General features: G+C 57.5%; 1 protein-coding gene across 1 annotated transcript; it reads right to left on the bottom strand.

Annotated features, from left to right (window-relative positions):
- Positions 1 to 3,354: 3,354 nt before the first annotated feature.
- Positions 3,355 to 6,036, bottom strand: SLC51A (solute carrier family 51 member A). Its single transcript, XM_061348825.1, has 9 exons — positions 5,793 to 6,036; positions 5,504 to 5,598; positions 5,037 to 5,191; positions 4,849 to 4,922; positions 4,612 to 4,770; positions 4,366 to 4,477; positions 4,097 to 4,243; positions 3,848 to 3,953; positions 3,355 to 3,734 (listed from the first exon to the last, which is right to left on the bottom strand). Exons 1-9 carry the CDS (start codon positions 5,825 to 5,827, stop codon positions 3,598 to 3,600), a joined length of 1,020 nt encoding a protein of 339 aa, XP_061204809.1. The 5' UTR covers positions 5,828 to 6,036; the 3' UTR covers positions 3,355 to 3,597.
- Between the last annotated feature and the right edge of the window lie 5,524 nt (positions 6,037 to 11,560).

The raw sequence follows: 11,560 nt of genomic DNA, 5'->3' as shown, positions 1-11,560 counted from the left end.
GGACAGAACATGAATGCGTACAGCCAGTTTGCTGCCCATGTTGGCGTGTGCAGCTGGACAGATGAAGGGCATGTTTTACCCCAGTGAAGGGTCGCGGTCCCGTGTGACGGTTACCTGGCTTGCGTAATAAATGCACAAATCAGTGCCTGCTTACTCCGCTCCTTGGGGAAGGCCAGAAAGAGCATCAAGAGAGCCGCAGCTTTTTAACAGTTTAAATATGTAATCTGCTTGTTTGAAACCATGGTGCAGGTTATGCATGGTGCAGCTTTGTGGCCTGCGAGTCCCCACGAGCAGTTGCCCTCCCCATGCTGCATGCCTGTGCACAGAGCAGGTCAGTGTACTCTGGCCTTGAGGCAAGCACTGGAGGAACTGGACTTGCTGTCACGTAGCTGCAAAGCTCCTGCTTCCTTTTCTGTTCGGGTTTGCCTGTGATATCCATTGTCTCTGGGTGGAGCTGCTGGGCAGAGTTGCCTGTATCCTGCAATGCTGGGAGTACAGGACAGCTCAGAGCTGGTCAGGAGCACTTCAGGGAAGTTTTTCGAGTGGGATATGGCACTTGCAAAGCAGTGGTGCAAGGAGGCAAACCGTCAAGTGCTGCCACATGCTGTGCACAATGCGATGCTTCCAGGGATGCAGTGGCCCTGTGGTGGGAGCAGGCTGCCGCTTCTTTCCAGCTTTCATCTTGCTGATCCTTTGTCATGCTGCCCAGAGGGCTTGGCAGAGACTCTGTGCTTCTGTTGAGGCCAGAGCTGGTATCTGGAAGGGTATTTTGGGGATTCTTATCTGCCACTTCGGACCTCTCACAGCAGGGATGTGCACGGCTCTGGGAGCGTGGTTGGCTGCTATGGATTTTTTTGCTATTAAGGAGCAAATAATTGCCACTTGGTACAAGTCAGTTGTGAATCCTCTTGTTTATGAGTGGTAGAGCACTTGCTTTATATCACCTACACTCTCTTTTCCCTCATCTTCCCTGCCTTCCGTTCCTTACCCGTCCCTCAGTATGGGTGTTGTGTTGCTTTCCCAAGCCAGATCACAAAGGCCAGACTGCTCTAGAGCCTTACTACTGTTTTAAACACAAGTTATGCAACAGTGTTCTGTAAATTCAGATAACAGTGGTGTTTTGGGTGATGACTTGTTCTGCAGAGACCTTAATATATTTCCCAGTCTCTCTGCAAAACCTGGGGTACTTGGTAAGAAGCCAGCTATGGTTTTTACATGTAGCTTGGAATAACAGAGCTGTTTCTTGTAACCAATAATCCCTGCTTCCTCCTTGCACTTAAATTAAATTGGAACCTCAAATCCCAGATTAGTCTTTCTTTTTTTTTTCCCTTTGTATTTTTTTGTTTCCTTATGGATTGCTGGACCAGCCTCATCTCCAGCACTGCCCTGTCTTCTGAGGAACAGGACAGAGCTTGGTCTTTGGGCAAAACACATGAGCCAAGTTCTCCAGAATATCCTGTTATCCACAGATGTACCCAGTGCTGCTTCCCAGGGCTGTCCTGCACACCCTTAACTCATCCCACTCCTCAGAAGAAGCACCCGGAAGAGGCATGCTGGAATTGACTGTGGAGTCAAGAGGTAGAGTGGAAAAATAAATCTTTACTAGTATGCATTGACGAATGCATTGAGTTTGATGCTGCTAAATCCAGAGGCATTGACTTCTGCAAGACAGCCCTACCTCAGTTCCTGTACAGATGTGGGGGTGAGGCTGTTGGCACCAGCAGCCAGCCTCTGGGAGAGGATTTTCTGATGGCAAAGAACAGCAGCAGGGCAAAGCTGGAAGGTGCCAAGGATGCTGGTAGAAGCAAGAAATGAAGAGCATGGCACTTTAACAGCATAATGATTAGAGCTGTAGGTCTTTAACCTCTTGGGAAAAGTATGGCACACACATGTACTGAAATGATTTTGTGCCTTTTATGGAGGACTTTATTGTGCAGCCTGGCTCTTGTAACCAGAGGCAGGTGCTAGAGCACCAAGTACACCTGGCAGTAGTGGCGACTTTGGTGGGACTGACCCCGTGTTTTGCCCCTCGTCCTCAGGGTGAGCTTCTTGCTGCCAAGGTCTCCCTGGTGTAAAGGTGTGGGTTGGGTTTCCTACCTGCCTCAGGTAAGGAGCTGGGTCTGGTTGCCTGATTGAGGGAAACAAGTCCCATATTTTGCTCTTCCCTGTGTGTTGCATCTTTGGCAAAGCCATGAGATTGCTTGGTCCCAGTGCTTCTGCTGATGCCTAGAAAGTCGTGTTGGTAAAGGCCATGTGCTGTTGCCTGGAGACTGTCAAATTTGGCAGTCTCATAACAAAACACCAGTGCATCTTACAGGTGAGCAGTTTCGCTTTGAACACTGCCACCTGCAAAAAGCTCTGAGTCACTTTTCCCCCCTTCTCATGGGACAAAAACCTGCTTTTTCCCCAAAATGAATCAATTACATAGAAGTTGGGATCTTGGTCTTTTTGACTGCTTCCCCAAGGGGTTTCGCTGGCCAGAGGCATTACAGTGGGAGGACACCGGGATGCAGTTCAGGGGAAGCTTTGGTAGTGCCCTGCAGCAGGCTCTGGTCTTAGTACAGATGATCTGGCATCTGCTGCCCACTTCCAGCTATGCTGCATCACCCAGTCCTGCTGTCACCTCAGCCCCACAGCAGCAGTTCCTTTAAGCTGGTTCTTTCCAGTCAGTGTTTGCTGTGGTGGTTTCTCCATATGGACCTCTGTGCACACTATGTATCTTACTAGCTTGTTCTTGAGTTGGGTGTTTGGCTTTTATGTTTAGCCAAATAAATGCCAAGTCATTTTACTCACTGTGTGCTAGATTCCTTCTGCCATCCTAACACTGCCAGCTCCTGTTGTGGCCTCCTTACCTGCTGTCTTGAGCAATGGCTTGAGTGAGAAGGTGTTTCATTGCAGGTCAAAAGATTACCTAGTGGTTTCTGGAAGCCATCATTCCTCCTCATGTCCAGCTCCACCTCTGTTCTAAGTGTAGAGCAGATACTGCTACCAAAGCACATCCTGGACAAGGCTGGTTAAGGTAGCATTAACTAATAGCCTGTATTACAAAGGTGCTTCAAGGCTTCTTCCTTTGCCTGGCCCCAGGCTGGCAGATGTGGATGCTCCCACTGTGCTCTCAGGAACAGGCCAGACCCAACCAGAGGTCTCAGGAGAAAATGTTGCTGCCCTGGCAGTGCCTTGGACCCCAGCAAGCAGCACCCAGAGGTCAGTGTTGAAGCCAGGTGCTGAGCACCCTGTGACAGCCCCGTGCCATAGCTGTCCTGGTCTGGGCTCTGTCTTCTCTCTGTGTGGAATCATCTCCCAGCCAGCCTGGGCAGGAGACAGTCTGAGCCCACTCACCAGTGCAAGCCTCAGTACAAACTTATCTTTATTCAGTGCCAGATAAGAGACCCCCAGGCTGGAGGTGGCTTCACAGATCCCTTTGGCTCGTGGCTTACAGGTTTTGGACCCTTTCACCCCATGCCAGGATGTTCTTCTCCCCTGTGCCTCCTCTGCTGCCAGTAGCTCCCCAGGGTTGGAGGATGAGGAGATGATTGTACAGGCAGAACAGCCCCTCGCCTCATACTGCCCCTTGGCACCCCAGTTGCTCCTTCCTGCTCACGCCTTGGTGCTCGTGCCTGTGGGCGTGAAGTGGACAGGCTGATAGCCTGGCTTATCATCCTGTTTACGATAGTATATCCGCGTCACCACTGCCAAGATGAAGGTTTGTGGGATCAGCAGCTGCGCGTTCATCTCTGGAAAAGAAGGGTTGTTTGAAGCCGCCTTCATCCACCATGCCCATTCCCCATGTGCAATGGAGGGGCTCAGCCAGGAGCACGTACCACTGCTCCCCCATCTCCCAACTTACGCTGCGACCTGGCCTTGGAGGAGAAGGGTGGCGAGCAGGCGATGCTGCCGTTGTTGGCCAGGATGCTGAAGATGGCAGGCTGCAGTGCCGTCAGGAGGAGAAGGATCTACAACCACCAACACGTGAGGTAGTGCAGGCTGCACTACTGCCAGGCTCCTGCCCTTCACCTTCCCCACTCTCCAACAGCCCGCCCCATCTCCTCCCTATGCCCTTCATGCTTGCATGAAGCCTGGCAGGATGGGAGCTCACCTGAAAACAGGCAAACTTGGCCTTGATGTTCTGCTCGGTCAGGTGCAGCCGTGCCTGCCGGAAGAGGATGCCCAGGGCCCACAGCCCAAAGAGTGTGGAGGCACCAACCACGGTGTTGATCCAGAGGGCCACGCTCTCCGCTGAGATCTGGGGGGGGGGGACACACACAGAAACACACCTGGGCTGAAAGAGCTGCTGGGCAAGGCAAGGGCTGGTGGAGGTTCTCCATCAGGGTGTCACCCTGCCCTCCTCTCTGAACTGGCACTCACATCAGCAGGGTTGTAGTTCCCATCGGTGGCCAGCACCAGCCCCAGGAAGACACCAACTGCCCTGCAGAAGGCGTACTGGAAAGTCCCCAGCATCAGCAGTTTAAGCTTTCTCCTGGCACAGCAAGAGAGACCATTAGCACCCTGAGGTCCCCAAGCCCTGACCCAGGGGCTTCTCTTTCCCCCCCAGCAGTAGCAGGGTGTGAAAGCCCTCTCCAGGGGCAGGGGGTTACCCCAGCTCTCCCTGACCTGCTCATGGTGATTCGGGGCAGGCAGGGGCAGCAGCAGCAGCAGGGCCCAGTGCTGACAACCATGGGCACATCCTTCAGAGTGCTGAGCACTGCCTCCTTCCCCCCGAAGCCCTCGACCATGACCAGCATCAGGAGGTAGAAGCAGGCAGCAAAGTACCTGTGAAGGAGGAGGAGGAAGGCAAGTCAAGCCCTGTGGGCTTGCTGGTGCCACTGCTCGGGGGTAGGTGATACTCACGCTGTGGTAGCCATCTCCACCACCATCATGGAGCGTGGGATCCACAGCCCGAAGCAGCTGACCACAGACACAACCTGGGGCAGACACAAGCTTGGCACACTGCTGCTCCCCACTCCTGTGGGCTGGCAGCCCTTGGGTGTCCCTGGCCCCCTGGGTGATGTCCCCACCACCGTCACTCCTCAGCTCACCGTAGGGGCTGAGCTGCTCCAGCAGAGGGTCTTCATCTTGATGGGGCAGCGGATCTTGCGCATGAGGTAGAAAACCTCTTCCACAAAGATTGCGACCGACAGCAGTGTCATGATAGTGGCAAGACCCATGATGGCGAGTTGGGCCATGTCCAGCTCTGCAGGGGAGGGATGAAACCAGCTCTGTCTGCTCCAGTCCCCCTGGGGCCACTACTGCTGCATGATCAACCACTCCACAGGTTTGGGAAGCCCCTTGCTGCATCCTTCTGGCCATTCTGGAGCTGGTGCTTCTGCCCCACTGCTCCCATGTGTGCTGCCCCCATCCCTGCAGGGAGGGCTATGGGGTGGGAGGCTAAGGCCCTGGCAGCACCCTACTGCCTCCCCCTTCCTCAGGGCTGCTCCCTGCTTCCTCCTTCCCTGCCCTGTTCTGCCACTGTCAAGAGGAGGGCTCCCCCCGTCCCCAGACCTACGCTGCAGCAGGTGCCGGGAGGTGGGAGGCAGGGAGAAGCATGCTGCCGGCACGCTGAAGTTCCTCATCAGCATCTCCACCAGTGGGCGGGGGAACCTGCGGGGAGGAAGGGGAGACCCGCATGGACCCAGCCCCGCAGGGTCCCCGCAGGTCCCCTGGCTGGCTCGCCTCGCCTCACCCCACCCCACCCACCAGCCCCTCCGTGCCTTTATAGAGTGAATAACCCAAACCCTCCCCCAGAAAGCTGGATATGCCAGGCCGCAAAGCGGCGCGGGGGTCCCGGCACCCACCTAGGGTCGTCTGCCAGCTCCATGGCGGTGTCCATCCCGCTCTGCTCCTCCGCAGCTCCGTCCCAGCACCGCTCGCCTCGGGGTCAGAGTCCCAGGGCAGGGACCGCGGGGAGGACGCCGCTCCTCGTTCCAGTTTAACCAGCAGCCTCCGCCGCAGCCCGCGCCCATTGCCGTGCCCTCGGCCGCTCGGTTACCGACCCGGCCACCCGCGACAGGCGGACATCACCCCCTGCCAGCGCGCCTGCGCGTCCCCGGGGCACCGGGCACCCTGCTGTGGTGACCCTGCCTGTGTGCACTCCTCGGGCAGCATGGACACGGGCTCATGGTGCCACATGGGATCCGGATGCACCGGCTGGGGGGAGGTGATGGTGCGGGGCGGTGGAGCCTGCCGGGCCCCGCACAGCGCTGTGTCTGTGTGAGCCGTTGGCAATGGCTCAGCTCACAGCGCTCTGCAGCGCTGACTGAGCCCTGCTGAGAGCAGTCCCACGGCACTAGAGGGCAGGGCTGGCCCGGATCAGCGCCCAGGCCCTGAGACTGGAGCAGGGCGGGTGTGAGAAGGCAATGTGGGGTGGAGGGGGCACACTGGGGCGTTAGGCTTGGGGAGCGGTGTATCTTTGTCCTAGATGGATCCCTGCATCCTCATGGGTCTTAGGGGTGTCCATGGCTCTTGGTGTCCTCCCAGTACCCCAAGGAAAATGGGGGCTGGTTTATACTAGCCCCCCTGGGGACCTTAGAGCCCCAACCCTTTGCCCTTTTGACAGTGGGCTCCTGAGGAAGCCAGAGTGGCAGCTGCACCCCAAATGGGTCCCCTGCACCCTGGCATGGGATGCTGCAGTTGCCTTGGGAATAGGATGGGGGGGAGGAGGAGGATCCTGCAGTTGCCATGGGAATGGAATGGGGTGATGTTTTGCTGTGGTTGGATCCATCTCGTGAGGCCAGGGCTCCACAGCCACCCATCCCATCATGGAGTTTCTCACCCTGCTTTGATTCAGCACCCCTCATCTACCTGAGCTTGCTGGCCTCCCTCCTGTAAGTCACCCCAGACCCCCCTGGGGATGTGGAGAAGCAGAGCTGCTGTTTGGCTCCAGTGTCCTCAAGATGCTAGAACAGCCTGGATCTGTGTCCTCTTCCCCACCACCCCCTGCTCCAGCAACCCCTGGGTCTCAGCACCCCAAGACTCTGCCCATTCTACCACCCCTAGCCCCAGCTCCCCTGTACCCTTGCCTGCAGGTGCCACAGCTGGCTCTGCACTTCACGCTTCCATCCTCCTCCTCCTGTCTCTGACTAACTTGGTCCTGCCCCGCAGAGTCAACCTAGGACTCCTCCAGCCTCGTGGGCTGGCAGGGGAGCAGGGGCTGCCTCATGGCAGGGTGGCCCCATGGGGACACAGTCTCCCCATGTGTGTCCTGCAGCAACGGGAGGACAGGCTGAAGCAGGGGCTCTGCAGCACAGTGAGACAGCACTGCCTGCACAGGTGCCACCGTCACTGCTGGCCACACATCCCCTGCTATCCCTGCTGCAACTGCTCCATGGAGGTGAGGGACATGGAGCCTTGGGGCTCTGTGTATGCCTGAAGTGATGCGGACACCAGGTTCTACCCACCCCATCCCTCAGCCCCATAACTAAGCCCCGTACACCTGTCCCTACACACCACATACCGCCTCATCCTGCCCTATATACTGTGTTCCCACACCTAACCTGGCACACTGCATGCTGCACACTGCACGCAGCTTGCGTGCTCAGCCCTACACCCATCCATATATATTACACCTTGCACACTCAGCCCTACTTTCTGCAGCCCCTACACCCTACACCTAGCCCTATACAATGTACCCAGCATGCACAGCTCTCCATGTTTCCCCTATACCCCTGTCCATACATCAGGCACGCTGCACACCCAGCCCTGTGCCCTCAGACATCCCTTGCACATCCCTTGTGCACACAAACACATTCACCCCTGCCTTGCACAAGCACAACACCCCCTCCATGCACACACAGCCCCCATGTGCAGCACAGTGCAGAGGGCAGCCACAGCTGTGGGATGCACAGGGCCTGTGAGTCCCCCACCTCCGCTAACACCCCTGTGCCGCACCAGTTTCACCAGCATTGCCTATGGCTGAAGAAACTCATTAGCTCCTGTGGTATTGGCTGCATCTGCCTCTTTCTGATGGTCACCGCGGGCTACATCATGGCAGTCCTGCTGTTCTGCCTCATCTGCTTTGTGCTCATCACCCTGTGGTCCATCGCCACGGTAATGATCTGCACGTATCCTTGCCCCAGGGAGGCAGAACCATGCCCTAGCACGTACGTACATGTGCTGCACCACCCAGGCTGTCACATGCAGGAACCTATTCTCCTGCCTGCACATCGCCCTGGGGCCAGCACCACTCATGGGTGCCCACTCCATGGAGGCACACTCTAGTCCCCCTGCCCAGCATACCTCTGTCTGTTGTCCCTGACTCACTGCTCCAGCATGATGATGACCCTCCTCATCACTGTTTACCAGATTGAGCTCTGGGTCTCCTGCTTCCCCCAAGCACAGCACAGACTGAGGTGCCAGGTGTGGCTGTGGGGCATGGAGCATCCTGCCAGCATAGGAGGGGATACAAGACATGGCTGGACCCCAAGCTGTGGGGAAGAGCCCAACAGATCAATGCTCTGCATGAGCTGGTCCCACCATGCATGCACACACATGCTCAGGGGCCTCCATCACTGCACACACTCCCCTCTCCATCCCCCCTTGGTGCCTGATGCAGGAGTGGCAGCCGGCAGCACAGACCCCCCTCCACCTGCACCGAGCCCTCAGCTGCATCACCGTGCCCAAGCCCACCCTTCCCCACCCCACATGGGGCCAGGACACATCTGTCACCATCCTGCTGGTGTCACCAGCCCAGAGCTGTCCCCCAGGGACATGCTGGGCTCTCGCCCCTGCAGCCCATGGCTTTGAGCCCTCCCTGCAGCAGCAGGACAGGGCATGCCTGCAACTTGCTTGCTCTGACCTGCCCCAGGAGCTGGCAGAGTTGGGTGTGGAGAGGGGAAGTGCAGTGGGACGGGGTAGCCACAGGTCCCCCCAAACTTCTCCCCTATTCCAGCCCCAGTCCATGCTTGAGGTGGGCAGTCCCTTCTTCCCCAGTCACCCTTCTCCACACAGGCTGTTACTACAGTCAAAAGCTGTCAGGATGGGCAGGAGCCAAAGAGCAGGTGAGCATCCCCTCCCATGGGTAGGATGGGGCAGCCACAAAGGCTCCAGGCAATCCCCACCAGCTCAACCTCAGCCTCAGCCCCAGACCCCTGAGATGTTCCAGGCATGAGAACCCCTTTCATGCCCCAAACCCCTTCAGTTGAGAAGAAAAAGGTAGTACTGAGACCAGAGCCATGTACCCCCCGTCCCAGGCTCCTCGGCAGTGGGGCGGCTGTTTTGCCCTGAGGAGCTGGCAGAGGGACAGTGGCAGCACTGCCGAAGCTCCCTGTTTGCTCAGCTGCTGTTCTAGTTTAACCAAAGCTGTTTGACCATTGAAATCCTGCCCCCAAAACCCCGTGCGGACCGCCCCGGTGAGCCTGCATCACCCACGCTGCTGCTTTGTCAGCGTTCCCCAAAACTTGGAAAAGTGCTTGAAAGGCAGATATTTGGGTGGGTTTTAGACAGTTTTCCACCCATGTCTAATTCCCTGCGGTTATGGCCAGATGGGCCAACTCCAGCAGGCACGGTGAGCTCCCAGCTGACCATGACCATTTTCCTTCTGGACAGGACATGGCAGGGATGCAAAACCCTCATTCAAAGCCCTAACAGGAAGCCAAAATTTGTTCCTCCCTGTGCTCTCCTCTCCCACCCAGATCCTGGGGCTGCAGTGGACAGCGAGAATGCCAAGGAGTGAGAACCTCACACCCAGCTCAGGCTCTGGCCCATCCAACAGCTGAACAATAAATATCTTCATCCCAAGCTTCTGGTGATCCATGGTCACTGCTGTCCCAGCACACAGAGGGACAGTCCCTGATCAGTGGGATGGAGAACTCCCTCTCCCAAGGGACATCCCTCACTCTGCTCGGTCCCTGTGCCAGGCAGCACCAGCAGCTAAGAAGCAATGGGACCCTGAGGCACAGGGGGATGCTTGGCATCACAGGGATGCCCACAGTCTGCAAGACCACACATGACCCTGCTACCCCACACCCCAAGGGCTCAGGGCAGAGGCAACATCTGCAGCTGGCTAGCATCCCAACAGCACTCCACCGAGCCGCCAGAAGCAGCAGAGTGGGTACTACTCAAGAGAAATAAATAAAACATTGAGGTCAACCAGACTTGTGACAGGGACAGGAAAGCCTTTCCCAGGGCTCTGTCCCCCACTCCTGCAAGCATCACCACAATGAGGAAGCTGCTGCTCAGAGTTTGGTGGTCACACGAGGCTCCTGCACCATCACTTCCACATGTTCCACCACCACCCACAGCCACACAGTGCGACAGCCTCGGCTGGAGCCTTTCAGATCCAACAGTGTCAGACAGGGGTCTTAGGCACCATGAGCATTCCCCTGCAGTGGTCAGTGTAGGGCCATGCAATGCCCCCAGCCCTGGCCCCAGCACAGCCAGGATGGGGCTAGTTCCCCCCCGGCCCCAGCTCAGGAGCTGGCTCACTGATAGGGGTGGCAGGGAGCCCTGCCCATGGCTGGCTCACAGATAAGGTCCATGTGGTCCCCACAGATTGCCCCAGGAGGCATCCAGGGGGGTGGGAGCCGCCATCCCTGCGATATGGGCAGGAGGGAGCAGGAGGTGAGGAGGTTGGGGGCTACGGCAGGGGTGTGAGACACCTGTGGGCAGGGCAAGGTGCCCTGGCTCCCCTGAGAGGGTGGCACGATGTGTGCACCCCCTGGCAGCAATAGCTGCCCTCAAACCCTCCCCTTCCCAGCAGGAAGAAGTCCCTCTGCCACTGGAAAACACCTTCCAGAGCCCTGCAAACACATAGGACTGCATCACAGGATTGCTGCAAGGGATGGTCAAGGACCCCACCGTGCCTCAGTTTCCCTATCTGTACAATGGGGAAGGAGCCCTGTGCACAACAGCAGAGAGGGCTCAGTCTCCTCAGTCCCGTGCCAGGAGAGCCCCATGCCAGGTGTTATTTACAGATCCAGCTGGCGTTTCAGATGGGGACACGCTGCCCTTGGAGCCACATGGCTGCCTCCAGCCCCTGCTGCAGGGTCATCAGGAGGACAGCCGGCCTCGGAGGGGCTCAGTGAGGTTGGAGTCCTGCTGGCCTCAGCTTCCCATGCTGGACAGGAAGAATCCCCCTTCTCCTAGCACAAGGGGGCTAGGGTCATTCTCACTGCAGCTCCCTTCCCAGCCATGGGCAATGGGAAGCACTAGTGGCAGTGATGTTGGGGTGAGACCAAAGGCATGCATCACATGAGGGAGTGTGAGCGAGAGCTGGGGGTTTTCACTAACCAGAGCAGCACACTACTTCATGGAAAAGCCATGTCTGGGATGTTTCATCACCCCCTCCTCGCCCTCTTGGGAAGCAGAAGTGGTGCAGAGGGTGAGTGGCCAAAATCTCCCTATTCCCTGCTCCCCAACAGCTCCGCTCTCAGAAACACTGCCCAGCCATGGCCATGGGGCCAGCTCCTGTGCACAGCCCTGGTGATACCCCCAGGGACCCTCCTGTCCCCATTCCCCAAGCAGGTCTGGGTGTCCCCACAGGTGCTGCCACCCTGACCAGGCTCCTGTGCTGCAGGGCCAGGCTGGGAATAGAAGTGGGATGTTGGCACAATGAGGAGCATCACCA

The sequence above is a fragment of the Neopsephotus bourkii genome, unplaced genomic scaffold (genome assembly GCF_033783945.1).
Source record: "Neopsephotus bourkii isolate Nb327-2 ecotype Australia unplaced genomic scaffold, CSIRO-AGI_Nbou_v1 NB_369, whole genome shotgun sequence".
Lineage (NCBI taxonomy): Eukaryota > Metazoa > Chordata > Aves > Psittaciformes > Psittacidae > Neopsephotus > Neopsephotus bourkii.
Note: the sequence above shows the minus strand (reverse complement) of the source record. Positions and strands in the feature narration are given on the sequence as shown.

What these genes read in the sequence shown, in the direction of transcription:
- SLC51A (XM_061348825.1), bottom strand. Translation starts at nt 5,827, where the DNA reads ATGGACACCGCCATGGAGCTGGCAGACGACCCTAG. An exon ending in GAGCTGGCAGACGACCCTAG is followed by an intron (nt 5,599 to 5,792) that starts GTGGGTGCCGGG and finishes TCCTCCCCGCAG; the next exon opens with GTTCCCCCGCCCACTGGTGG. An exon ending in CCAAGTTTGCCTGTTTTCAG is followed by an intron (nt 3,954 to 4,096) that starts GTGAGCTCCCAT and finishes TGGTGGTTGTAG; the next exon opens with ATCCTTCTCCTCCTGACGGC.